General features: G+C 51.0%; 1 protein-coding gene across 9 annotated transcripts in view; it reads right to left on the minus strand.

Annotated features, from left to right (window-relative positions):
• Positions 1–13252, minus strand: part of SEMA4A (semaphorin 4A) — a 733849-nt gene that overhangs the window by 39483 nt on the left and 681114 nt on the right. For all 9 annotated transcript variants that reach the window (XM_069607120.1, XM_069607124.1, XM_069607119.1 and 6 more), the window contains one exon: positions 12295–12464. In XM_069607120.1, coding sequence (XP_069463221.1) covers positions 12295–12464 — 170 coding nt within the window. The remainder of the gene's footprint in view (positions 1–12294; positions 12465–13252) is intronic.

The following is a 13252-nucleotide window of genomic DNA, read 5'->3' on the forward strand; positions in this document are numbered from 1 at the left end:
AGGTGCAGTCTAAGAAAACAAAGGGAATCTGCAAGTTTTTGGAGGAGAGGGCAGGAGACAGACGGACAAAGGGCAGGACTGAGGAGGACCTAACACGGGGCAAGGAAGCAGGGTCAGGGGCATGAGAACAGGAGAAGGGAAAGGGGCACAGAAAAACCAAATCCTGGGATCTGTCAAGGAAAACAACCCAAGGGGGAGGAGGCTGCTGGAAAGTGGGTAACCCCCCAACCAAAATACCTGGAACAGATCATGAGAAAAGAAGGTATAAGAAACAGTTCTGTGGTCTGCCCCAGACAGCAGTCCCTATCCCCACAGCTTGCATGCCTGACAGCATACCCGGTGGGTGGGGTTGGCCACAGTTCAGACCCTGGTGTTTAGGACCACTAATCCTCATGAATGAAGACTTTCTTGTAACAGGTGCTAACTGAGCACTACCTGACTGCTAGTCCTTCACCGCCATTGGTGGAGAACAATATACTATGTTTTATCAAGGGAACCCAGGCGGTCTTCTCTAGGCCAGGTGAACATAGTGAGAATGCCCTCATCCACAGAAATCCTGTTTCCAAAGTCACATTCAACACGAGTCAGCAGTTGCTTTTAATTTTGGTTACACTAACTCGATGCCCACGGGCTGTAGTGCGCTCTACAAATGTAAAAAAAAATACACTATGCATGAGGCTGTGGGTATTATATTTTTATATTGTAGCATTGCAGACTTGAGCCTCTCCCCTAGCCCAGAATCCCCGAATTGGCTCACCAGCAGTTAAAAGAATCACTGACAAGATGCTATGTCTAAGGCACTAGCATCCTGAGTACCAGAATGCTCCATTGTTGGGGCAAGTGAGTTCAGCATCCCCGCTAGACCCCACAGTCCTTGAGAGCTCTAAAGTCTGTCTTGTTCAATACACAGGAAAGCTGGTTCTCTCAAACGCTGATGGTGAAGTGTTAACTCCTCGCCACAATCTATTGTGATCTGCGACCGTCGCGGTTCAGGCTTGTAGTGCCTTTCGGTCTGAAATGGCAAAGAATAAAACCGTGGTTCGAAGGGCATGATAGGTCCAGGGTATCCTGCTGCATTCACCCTCTGGGAGGCACATTGGGTAGCAGCCAGACCATCCCAGTCCCCTGGTGCCGGTTCCCTCATAACAGCGGATGGGGAGTTCCTCTAACTCACCACACACCATGATACAATATAATACACCTGTTTGAATATAAGGTAGGCAACATCTACGCGATAGTAAAAGTAGTGTTCTGAAATGGCGGCGAGGGGAGAGGTAAGGTAATCATTTGTTGTGTGATGGAGTTCATGTTAGATAACTAGTTCACTTGGATAGAGCATTTGAACCATAACGTTGGCATTTTTGTAGATAGTAACCTTTGTAGATACGGTTGCATGGAACCTGTGATGAATCTGGAGTTCCTCTTTCCCTAGGGGGAGCCACCCTCTTTGAGGCTAGTGAGGTGAGCCCGCTAAGCAAAACCCTTCCTTGGGGTTTGGGAAAGCGAGACCTCACGGTGACTGACTCCCCTCCATGGCACACGGACTCCCATTCCCATGGGGAACTCAGGTATTATCTGCTTACATGTGAGTCAGCAATACGGATAATGCCTCTATGTGCTTGGCTCAAGGTAATGATAAACTTTACACCTGTTCGATAACCTGTGGTGAAAGTTACAGGAGCAAGAATAAAGGGTCAACAACCCTTGAATAGTGGAGGAGGGATCACATGCAGAGGCAAGGCTCTGATGTGAGTATGTCGGTAAGGGGAGGAGCCGTGCCACACAGTGGAGCCGGCTGTTGCACGGAGAGAGGTGAACGCTGAATCGAGAAGCAACTGTCCTGATATGGAGGCATACAGCGTCTGAGAAGCCAAGGCCAACCAAAGCAAAACTTACCTGGAATGCACGATCATGCCCAGAATCTAGTTGGCCAGGTGCCCACGAACGAATGCCAAAAGCAGGAATCAATGGAGGAGTGAATCCTCCTCTCTGAACAGAAACGAAGATCGCAGGAAGACTGGCAGGGGGTAAGTAGCACTGCTGCCGCACAAGAGACACACCCTCGCTGGAGTGGAGCGTGCAACGCAGAAAGTATGCGGCTTGCCTAGATCAAGGGCGAACAGAGAGTGCTAAGTAGAGTACACGGTCACAGAGGTTCAGAGAGAAAGACTGAACGAGAAGGGTTACTTGAACCCGGGGAGGATAAACCTCCAGAAGGGTCACACAAACCCACAAGTAGAAGAGAGGGGTTACAGATACTCCAGCAAGTTAAGTGACATATTGGGAAAATAAACCCAAGAGAGTCAGAGAGGCCCAATAAAGAAAGCGATGAACAGAACGCTGACAGAAACCCAAAAGAGCTGAGAGAACCAAAAGTAGCAGAGAGGGGTTATAGATACTCAGGAGAGCAAAGGAAACTAGGGGTACAAAGAACCCCAAGAGAGCCACAGAGACCAGGACTGGTAGCACTGGAATTTGTCCTCTGCCTACGAAGTCCACAGAGGTGTTCGGAGGCTCTCTCGCATAGTTAGTGAGACAGCTTTCCCTGCTCCCTAAATATGATATTCCCTGCCCATGGAAAGCCAGGCCACCCCTACGGCGCACTGGAGATTGTGTATAACCTGGACGCGTGCTGCAGGAAATATGTGTCCTTTTTTCCAATGTTGGGTGTTGCAAGCAAACACTGGGTATTAGCTTAGACATGATGCCCAACCCTGCCTCGATTTCCAAGAATAACTAAGACGGGAACATTATAGTAGGGAACCAAACAATCAGGGAAACCAGAGTATGGGTGTCACCAAGTGTTAGGAATATGGTGGACAGAAGGCATCATTGGAAAGGATCACCCTATCTCCTCTTCCAAAGAGCACCACCAAAGGAACCCTGAAAGATCCGAACATCACAGTGCTTGAGGGAAACTAAGGCGAAACAGGATAACCGCTACACAAGCCAGGCCGTCCCATTGTGGTGACTGCAGGTCTAACAGAGAGCCATAGGCTGCCAATGAGAACTTCTGTACCTGCAAGTGACACAATAGGAAGTCGATGTGCGTTGATGAAAAACAAAGGACTGTGGAGAACTGTGGGGCCCTGAGCCGGTGTTCCAGAAACGTACCTCTGCTGGCGGTCTGGGGTACTGCATGCACTGCCCCCTATGCAGTAGAAGCCGTGTTGTGCTCCTTCCACCCTCCATTCTTTCTCAGCACCATTCCGGTACTTTTTCTTGAGAAAGAGGATCCACTTGAGGATACTTCACTATTTTTGTTGTTTGCGGCAGCGATCTTACTGTAATTCTAGCTCACGTCATATGTGTACTATGTAACTTTTTTTTCTTATTTCTTCTGGACCTTAAAGCATATTTGTGCTCCAGGTGCCTTGCTTGCAAGGGTTTCCCAGTCTCAGCTAATTTTATACGGGTTTTTGGCCCAGATGCTCATCGAATCCCTCATGCAAACTACTCAAATATCATTATTTAGTTAATTATTATTTATATAGCGCTGAAAACAATCAAGTCCGGAGGCATCAGATCGCAAACGGGACAAATCGAACAAGGAACAAAAAGGGCCAATGATCCTGGAGCCAAGTCGGCAGAAACAAGGCTATTGTATGTTGTGTCCCTGTTTTACAGCCCTTGATCTGGCTTGCAACCTTAATTGGCTGGGCTAAAGGCTCCTAAGTGGAGAAAGGAGGCACCTGTGTGTAGTACCGTGTTGCAAATGTATAAATTGCGTGAATTTTGTGTTGATCTCAAGGCTGGCCTGGGGTCAACGATAGTTCGCTAACATCCAGTTTGAATGTAAAGAGCCAAATCCATAGTCAGACAAAAGGAATTTTAAAAAAATGTCAATAACCTCGTCAAAATCTTTTTTTACGTCCATTGCAAACAGTGCTAGGGGTCTACTATTACATTTAGCAAAGCCTGTCAGATTTAAGAGCCTGTGAATATTGTCCATGGTGTGCCCCCCCCACTCTTTGCAAATCCCACCTGCTCTATTAATAAGATTCAAGAAAACGCCATCCACTATTTTGGCTAAAACCTTAGTGGATATTTTTGCATCGTGGTATAATCAAGCAACGGGTCTAAAAGGGGCGCAGCCTGTGAAGTCTCCAGATGTTTTTTTAAAAGTTTTTTTTTCTGTACAGAGGGTGAGCTAAAGGGATTTCCTTCAAAACATGGAAAATGTTTTCTTAATGGTAAGAGAGTAAGAGGGTGACAAAGTGGTCAACTATGATACCCACTCTTTCCACACCTTTCCAATCTGTTATGTTATGTTATGTTAATAGTACTTTTAGAGCGCGCAGTCGCCCGAGGGCATCATGGCACTACAGAAAAGAGGAGGCAATATCCCAAGCAGAGGTTATCCAAACAGGTACGTTTTCAGCGATTTTCTAAAAGCCAGATGATTACAGAGAGTTTTCATGGCCAGCGGGAGACTGTTCCACAGCTGTGCCGAAGCGACTGAAAAAGCCCGACCTCTGATGCGAGCGCACCGGAAAGATTGGACAACAAGCAGACTAGCAGCTGCCGATTTTAGAGGTCGTGTTGGGCAGTAACGAATGAATTTATCGCAGAGATACTCTGCCCCTTGGTCATGTAGAGCGCGATGCACCAAGCAGAGGCCTTGAATGCAATGCGCTGTTTGACAGGCAGCCAATGGAGTGAACGCAGAACCAGGGAAATATGAGCTCCATAAGGTCAGTTGCCACCTGGGCAGCCATGTTCTGCAAACACATAAACAATACAAAAATGGCAAGTGGTAGTCAGTTGCACTGCTGTCACCGCTGCAGCAGCGATAAATGCATTTGGGCGGCTCGGAAATTCGGCAGGAGTGCAAATGATCACTGGCGATGTTCCGAGGAAAACATCTGTGCAGTGTGTGAAGACGCCCCTATATGTAAAGATCCAGGAGAAGAGTCTGCTGTGCAAAACATGAGTGTTCAGGCTTCTTGAGAAGATAGCCCGAGGCTGGAAAGTTATTGCATCTCCTGCCAGTCCATCCCAGGTCAGCTTATCCCAAAGAACGCCCTCCGGTCGCATGGCTTGGCACATCTAGATGTGGGTATTTCCAAAGATGTTCTTCAGTAAACTCCAACGGTCTTGCGGGAGAGGACTGCTACCGGGGTCTCTGGAGCACTAGGGGGCTCCATTCACGACGCTGCAGAGACCACGCAGAGGCCTTCTCGTGTCTGCATGGAGCGAGCGGACCCTGTCCTCGGTTCCGTGTGTGGGTGGCCTTTCACCAGCTGCACAGAGGCCTTCTCGTGTCTGCATGGAGCGAGTGGAGCCTGTCCTCGGTTCTGTGTGTGTGTGTGGCCTTTCGCCAGCTGCACAGAGGCCTCCTCGTGTTTGCATGGAGCGAGCGGAGCCTGTCCTCGGTTCCGTGTGTGGGTGGCCTTTCACCAGCTGCACAGAGGCCTTCTCGTGTCTACATGGAGCGAGCGGAGCCTGTCCTCGGTTCCGTGTGTGGGTGGCCTTTCACCAGCTGCACAGAGACCTTCTTGTGTTTGCATGGAGCAAGCAGAGCCTGTCCTCGGTTCCGTGTGTGGGTGGCCTTTCAGCAGCTGCACAGAGGCCTCCTCGTGTCTGCATAGAGCGAGTGGAGCCTGTCCTCGGTTCCGTATGTGGGTGGCCTTTCAGCAGCTGCACAGAGGCCTCCTCGTGTTTGCATGGAGCGAGTGGAGCCTGTCCTCGGTTCTGTGTGTGGGTGGATTTTCAGCAGTGGAGCCTGTCCTCGGTTCCGTGTGTGGGTGGCCTTTCAGCAGCTGCACAGATGCCTGCTCGTGTCTGCATGGAGCGAGTGGAGCCTGTCCTCGGTTCCGTGTGTGGGTGGCCTTTCACCAGCTGCACAGAGGCCTCCTCGTGTCTGCATGGAGCCTGTGGAGCCTGTCCTCGGTTCCGTGTGTGGGTGGCCTTTCACCAACTGCACAGAGGCCTTATCATGTTTGCATGGAGCAAGCGGAGCCTGTCCTTGGTTCCGTGTGTGGGTGGCCTTTCACCAGCTGCACAGAGGCCTTCTCGTGTTTGCAAGGAGCGAGCAGAGCCTGTCTTCATTTCCATGTGTGGGTGGCCTTTCACCAGCTGCATAGAGGCCTTCTCGTGTCTGCATGGAGCGAGCGGAGCCTGTCCTCGGTTCCGTGTGTGGGTGGCCTTTCACGAGCTGCACAGAGGCCTTCTCGTGTCTGCATGGAGCGAGCAGAGCCTGTCCTCGGTTCCGTGTGTGGCTGTGTTGTGGCCTTAAAGGACGACAGGATGCTGCAGAGGGTTCTAACTGTCTTTATTGCAAGACAAACAGGTGGGCATAAACTTGGCTGAGTGCAACAGGGGAACTACTCAAAGTTCAGTTCAGGGCCCCCCCAGTTACATCACTGGGGGCAAGGTGTGCACAAGGATGGCACGCTGCAAGCTTCCAGGGCCCCCATGTGGCCTCCTATGGCTTTAGACTTATACACTGGAAGCTGGAATCATTAGGCTCTTCAGTGCCTCAGTTTCAATGGCTCCTTAACAGGAGCAGCGCTCTTGTGCGACCTGCTTGGTCTGGCGCTTCACCAACACTGGTGGGAACGTTGTCTCGAGGAGCGCGGGCTCGCGAGATCTCGTTATGTCCAGATCTTGCGAGACCACGCTCCCACGATCACGTGACGTCCCCACACACCTCCTTTACTGGGAAAAAGGATGGATGGTCATTCCATGACAAAGTCTGAAAACTTGCTGGGTCTCCTTCTCTCTCTCTGGGGTCTACTCCGATCTGGACATGGGGCAGGACTGCGGGGACGCTCTTGAAGAGGTGCATGTGATTCGAGTTCTCCTTGTCTTGCTCTTCACTGTGACTCCCTGAGTGGGGCTGAAGAGATGGGGCTTGAGAACTCGTTGCCGTAGTGTGACTCCGAGTTCTCTCTTTCTGAGAGATGAGAGTTTTTAGATGTCTCCTGGTGGTCTTGATCTTCTCCGGCCTCCCAGTGTGGCTGTTCAATGGATACTTTCCTGCGGTACATGGCCACCCTTTGTAGATTCCATTTCCTTCCGTCGCTGGTGCAAATGTGGTTTGACCCTTTCTCCAGGACTTCTATGGGACTTCTGTATCTGGAGCCATTTGAAGTGTCTTTGTGGGGAAGGCGTATCTTTACTAGGTCGCCTTGGTTAACTACTGCGTGGCGAGCGGCTCAACGCAAGTCCCCTTGAGCCTTCATGGCTTCTTTGTTACGCTGCATGCGGAAAACTACGTCTTCCATGCCCACTTCTTCGTCGGCCCTCACTTGGTGGAGCCATGGTGGTACCAGTGTGGATGCTGCCCTTCTCCCCCTTAGCAGATGGAATGGCGAAACACCTGTGACGGCGTTGGGGGTGATGCGGTGGGCTGCTACAGCTTCCTTGACTGTCTTGTACGGGTCTAGGGCCGAGGCAGGCGCCAGTTGCAGCGCCCCTTTGATGAAGCGGTTTGCCTGCTCAACCAGGCCATTGGCCTGTGGGTGGTAAAGACTTGCTCTCCGCTGTCGAATGTTGTTGAGTTTGAGGAATTTCTCCATTTCTCGAGAGACCAGCTGGACCCCGTTGTCCGTGACAAGTTCTTCTGGTAGGCCTTCCCGCTGGAATACGGCGGTGAGTGCTTCGATGACTGTGCTTGTGGTGATGTCTGAACTGAAGTCAACTTCGACCCATTTGGAGAAATAGTCGACCATAACTATCCCGTATTTGTGTTCTGGGGGCATGTTGTCCAAAGGCCCAATGAAATCCAAACCTAGTTTGCGCCACACCCCTTTGGGGACTTCGGTGGGCAGCATGGGAGCTTGCCTCACGGTTAGGCGCTTGTCACTGTTGGTGCACTCATGGCACCTTTCGACCATTTGTCGTATGTCCTGGTCCATGCCCAGCCACCAGTAGGCGTCGCGTATCCTGCGTCTGGTCATGTTGCATCCCAGATGGCCTGAGCGTGCTCTGCACAGTATCACTTTGCGGATTCCGCTGGGCGGGATGACTTGATCGCCTCTGAGAATGAGGCCGTTCATGGTGGTGATTTCCTCGTTCACCTTCACCTTCACCGCTCTCTCGTCGGGCCACCCTTCGCGAACCCAGGCACCTACGCGCCGTAGGCCATCGTCCTGCTCGAATTCCCCCTGCCAGTGGCGCCCACTCAGGTCCATGTACTCGCCATTCATCAAGTCACTGATGGAGGCTACGACACACTCATCTTCCAAGAATGTGGTACCAGGGGCGCTTTGGTTCAGGAGCCTGGACATGCAGTCCGCTTGTGCGTTTTTCCAACCCGCAATGTGGACTATCTCGTATGTATATTCTTGAAGCTTTGCGGCTATCCTGGCCAGCCTCGGGGTGGCAGTCTTGGTGCCGCCCGGGCTCAACATGTGAATGAGGGGTTTGTGGTCGGTGACCAACCTGAATCTCGTGCCCCAAACATAAGATCTGAAGTAGTCGACGGCCCAGGCACATGCCAACATTTCTTTCTCAACGGTGGAGTAATTCTTCTCCGATGATGATAGCGCTTTTGATGCAAATGCCACAATGTTTTCAGTGTCTCCCTTTTTCTGGGTCAAGGTGTCCCCCAGGCCGTATGCGCTGGCATCTGTAGTAATGCAGGTGTCCCATTCAGGGTTGAACGGTTTCAGGCATGGCGCGTGTAGAATTCTCCTTTTGATTTCACCGAACGCTTCGTTTTGCTCTGGGCCCCAGGAGTAGGCTGCCCCCTTCTTCAGAAGCTCCCTCATGGGGGACGTGGTCTCGGAGAACCTTGGGACAAATTTAGCATAGTACTCGGCTACGCCCAGGAATGAGCGTAGTTCCTCTCTGGACATCGGAGCCGGGGCTTCTGTTATGGCCTCCATGAGGTTCTTCTTGGGGCTGACGCCTTCACTTGAGATGTAGTACCCAAGGTATTCTACCTTGCTCACTCCAAAGATGCATTTTTCGTGGCGTAGATGAACGCCCGCCTCTTGAAGCTTGTTCAGGACTGCCCTGAGTGCTTTGTCATGGGTCTCGTTGTCTTTTGCATACACGAGAATATCGTCTTGAAAAAAGGATACATTTGTGAGTCCCTTAAGTAGAGAGTTCATCATCCTCTGGAATGCGGACGCTGCCGACGACAACCCAAATGGCATGCGGGTATATTGAAAGGTGCCGAAAGGAGTGATGAATGCTTTCAGGGGGCGGGAGGATTTGTGTAGAGGAATCTGGTGATAGGCGTCACGCATGTCCAGCTTCGAGAAGATTGCCGCCTCTTTCATCATGAGGACAATCTCGTTGATGCTGGGGAGAGGAAAGCTATCCGTGACTACCTCTAGATTAAGGCTTCTCAGGTCGATGCATATTCTGAGGTTGCTGGATTTCTTTTTGACCAACACCACTGGATTCAGCCACTCTGAAGACTCCACGGTCTCGATGGTTCCTTCTTCGACCATCTTCCGAAGGTGGGCATCCAATGCGGGTCTCGCCGTGGCAGGTACTGCCCTGACTTTGTGTTTCACCGGGACCGCGTTGGGTTTCAGGCGAATCTTGTGGACAAAGTTTCTCACTTTCCCTTGGTTCTCGGAAAAAAGGCTCGGGAAAATCTCCTTATAATTTTGCGCTGCTCCTGAGGAGACCATGAGTACCTGTTCCGGAGTGCTGGGATCTAGTTTATGCTGAGTTTGTGTTGATCGTCTCATCCCAGCACGGTTGGGCCTTTGGGTGAGAAGTACACTTTGGTGGTGGTAGACCTTCCTTTGAAGTCGATCCGGGTTCTGATGTAGCCTAGGAGGTCGACAGTTGCACCTACGAACACCGTCGGTTTTTGACTGGTCGTTCTGATCTCTACTTGTGCTTGTCCCATCATCTTCTTATACGTGTTGATGGGAAGGATTGTGAGGTCAGATCCCGAATCTGCCTTGACACGTGTTTCCATTCCGTCCACTTTAATGGTGCACTGGGGCTTTTCCCTCCTGGCATGGGGGGCGTTGACCATGACGACCATGGGTCTGTCCTGTAGTTCATCATCATTGCTTGAAGCGCAGTCACCATCGACGCGGGAATCGGTTTTCTCCCGCCACGTACATGCCGGGGCCACGTGACCAATGCGTCCGCACTTGGAGCACTCCTTATTCCTGGCGGGGCAGTCGAAATCATTCGCCATGTGCTTGGTGCTGACGCATCTATAGCATTTCGGCACCTCCTTTTGCCTGGGGCCTTTGTCTCTGGGGCTGTCGCGGGACTGCTTGTCTCTGCGCCCTCTCCATTGTAGCACTGAAAGTTCGGGCAGGTGACTTCCCGCCTCTGTGCGTCTGCTGGAGGTTTCTTCCTCCGCCCTGGCAATTTGGATGGCCTTGTCAAGGGTGACCTCCTTTTCTTGGATGAACTTGTCCTGGACTTTCCTAGAGTTAGTGTGAACGACGAGCATGTCACAGATAACTTGTTCTGCATTTTCGCCAAAGGTGCAAAGAGAAGCCAGCTCCCTCATCCTGGTGACGTAGTCGTCCACGGGTTCGTTCCCTTCCTGTTTGCGGATGTAGAACCTCAGTCTTTGCAGTACCACGTTCTCCTTATTCGTGAACCTCTTCACAATGCGACGAGTCGCTTCCTCTTAGACGTCGTCGTCGGCCGCAGGTGTTGCTTTCAAGCTGGCAAGAATGCACTGAACTTCAACCCCCAATGCATTCAGCAGCATCGCCCTCTTCCTGACGGGGGCATATCGTGTGCCGCCCACCGCCTCCAGATAGGTGGAGAAAAGGGGCTCCCACTGCATCCATGGAATTGCTGGGGTCCCTGGCGAAGGGAGAAATGCAGGGGGCGGTGTGGCGCCTTGCATGGTGGCCCCGTGGGTCTTTTGATATCCTCGTCGCCAATTATGTTGTGGCCTTAAAGGACGACAGGATGCTGCAGAGGGTTCTAACTGTCTTTATTGCAAGACAAACAGGTGGGCATAAACTTGGCTGAATGCAACAGGGGAACTACTCACAGTTCAGTTCAGGGCCCTCCCAGTTACATCACTGGGGGCAAGGTGTGCACAAGGATGGCACGCTGCAAGCTTCCAGGGCCCCCATGTGGCCTTCTATGGCTTTGGATTTATGCCCTGGAAGCTGGAATCATTAGGCTCTTCAGTGCCTCAGTTTCAATGGCTCCTTAACAGGAGCAGCTCTCTCGTGCGACCTGCTTGGTCTGGCGCTTCACCAACACTGGCGGGAACGTTGTCTCGCAGAGCGCGGGCTCGCGAGATCTCGTTATGTCCAGATCTCGCGAGACCACGCTCCCGTGATCACGTGACGTCCCCACAGGCTGGCCTTTCACCAGCTGCACAGAGGCCTCCTCGTGTCTGCATGGAGCAAGTGGAGCCTGTCCTCGGTTCCGTGTGTGGGTGGCCTTTCACCAGCTGCACAGAGGCCTCCTCGTGTTTGCATGGAGCGAGCAGAGCCTGTCCTCGGTTCTGTGTGTGGGTGGCCTTTCACCTGCTGCACAGAGGTCTTTAGAGTCGCTTGCAGCTCTTGAACTTGGGCTTTAGGGATGCCTGCAGATAGCGGAGCAGTAGTCGAATGAAGCCGTGAACGTAGCCCGGCCCCACTTGCTTGATTTTCCCAAAGGATGAGGGGTGGAACCCTCTTTAGTTTTTCCAATGTTAAATAGCGTGTTTGTTAATCACCAATCCGATGTCTTCCTCAAAGGATGGGAGGTACATAGTGTACCCAGAATATCGCATCCATCTTCCTGTGGAGTAATGAAGCCTCTAAACACATTGGTACCTTCCTTGCCATTGCCATGATGTCATATTGTGACTACCCGCTATATTTGCTTGATATCTCATTCTGCACAGATACAAATGGTACACAGTAAATTCCAGAGATGTCAAGTTCTTGTGTCAGGTTAGTTGTGAATACTCATTTCAGGCCTGCTTCTGACTTTGCATTCTGGTACTTGTAGTTTTACCTTTTTCTATTGTAAAATCAGAACGTTAATTAGCAGAATGGAAACAAACAAAGGACTGCTTGCACGTCACCTGAAGTGGAACACGTTATACCTCCGTTCATACACTTCTCATTTATTTTACACACAGATACACAGACACACACACACGCGCACACACACACACACTCACTGATGCTCTGTGCAAACGCTCTTTGTGTCTCTCACAAACGTGCCAACCTGCTAGGGGAAACTATGGTGAACGCCAGAGTTGGTATCGGGTGTGGTAAGTCCAGGGCAAGTAACCAACAGCACAAGTATTCATTTTGCTCCTTCAACCAGCAAATGTCGCTCGGTGGCTGATATGACATTCCCTAGGTTGCTACACATCTTTTCAGCACTGAGAGAGATATTTACCACTGCGAGGTGAAGACTCCGTAGAAGATGTCCTTCCCATCCTTGCCGGGCAGGTAGAAGGCGTGGTGGATGACACTGAACGGGAAATGCTCTGGGTTGGAGCAGGAAAGCTGGGCCTTCAGGAAAGTGGTCCATTTCTTCTGCAGCACCTTATCTCCGCCAACGTCACTCTACAAAAAGGGCGGCCAAGAAACGCGATGAGAGAACAGAAAGCCACATTCTCAGCACACAACCACCATTCCCATATAAAGTCTTATGTTTATCACAAGTCGCTCTCGAGCTATTGGCCCGAGATGGGTGTAGAGTAGATCCGGGCTTTGTTAGCACATTGACCAATGGACATCTGACTCAATGGTGAGTCAGATGTTGCAACTTGTGTATGTGTGCAGTGAACTAAGAAGAGCCACCTGGGACTGGGCCGCACTGCCAACCCAGCGTGGTCAGGGACTCAGGTAACCAGGGAAGGAAGATGGCGGCATGCACTCCGCACACAGTCACAACCAACTTCAAGACCTCTGTATCAGTATTCATTTGATTTGTCTGGAGCCGGGGAACTAAGTGGAAGGGATCGTGTGAGAGATTGTGAATTTTTACTCTGGTATATTAATAGAATTGTGTTACTGGGGCATCTGCAGGCATTACAAGACAAGGATGGACGGCACTGCTATATGCTTAAACGGTAGAGTAATTCCCTTCCAGCATAATGACAGCCAATAGCTTCCTAAAGCTACTTGGTAAACATCCAGGCACCCTGTTGGGGTGTCTCCCCGCCAGGTGAAGCCAAAAAGGCACAACTCAGGTGGACATCAAATGATGCACGCTCAAGATTTAACTGCAAAAAAAATGTGTCACTCAAAAAAGGATTCCTGGTGCAGGCAAGTTCGGGAAGCAGTCGCAAGAAATTGGATTAAAGAGAGACATAATTTGACTCAGATTCGATTTATGGTGTTGGAAGTAG

This window comes from Ambystoma mexicanum, chromosome 1p, assembly GCF_040938575.1.
Source record: "Ambystoma mexicanum isolate Mex_15411 chromosome 1p, UKY_AmexF1_1, whole genome shotgun sequence".
In the NCBI taxonomy this organism is placed as follows: domain Eukaryota; kingdom Metazoa; phylum Chordata; class Amphibia; order Caudata; family Ambystomatidae; genus Ambystoma; species Ambystoma mexicanum.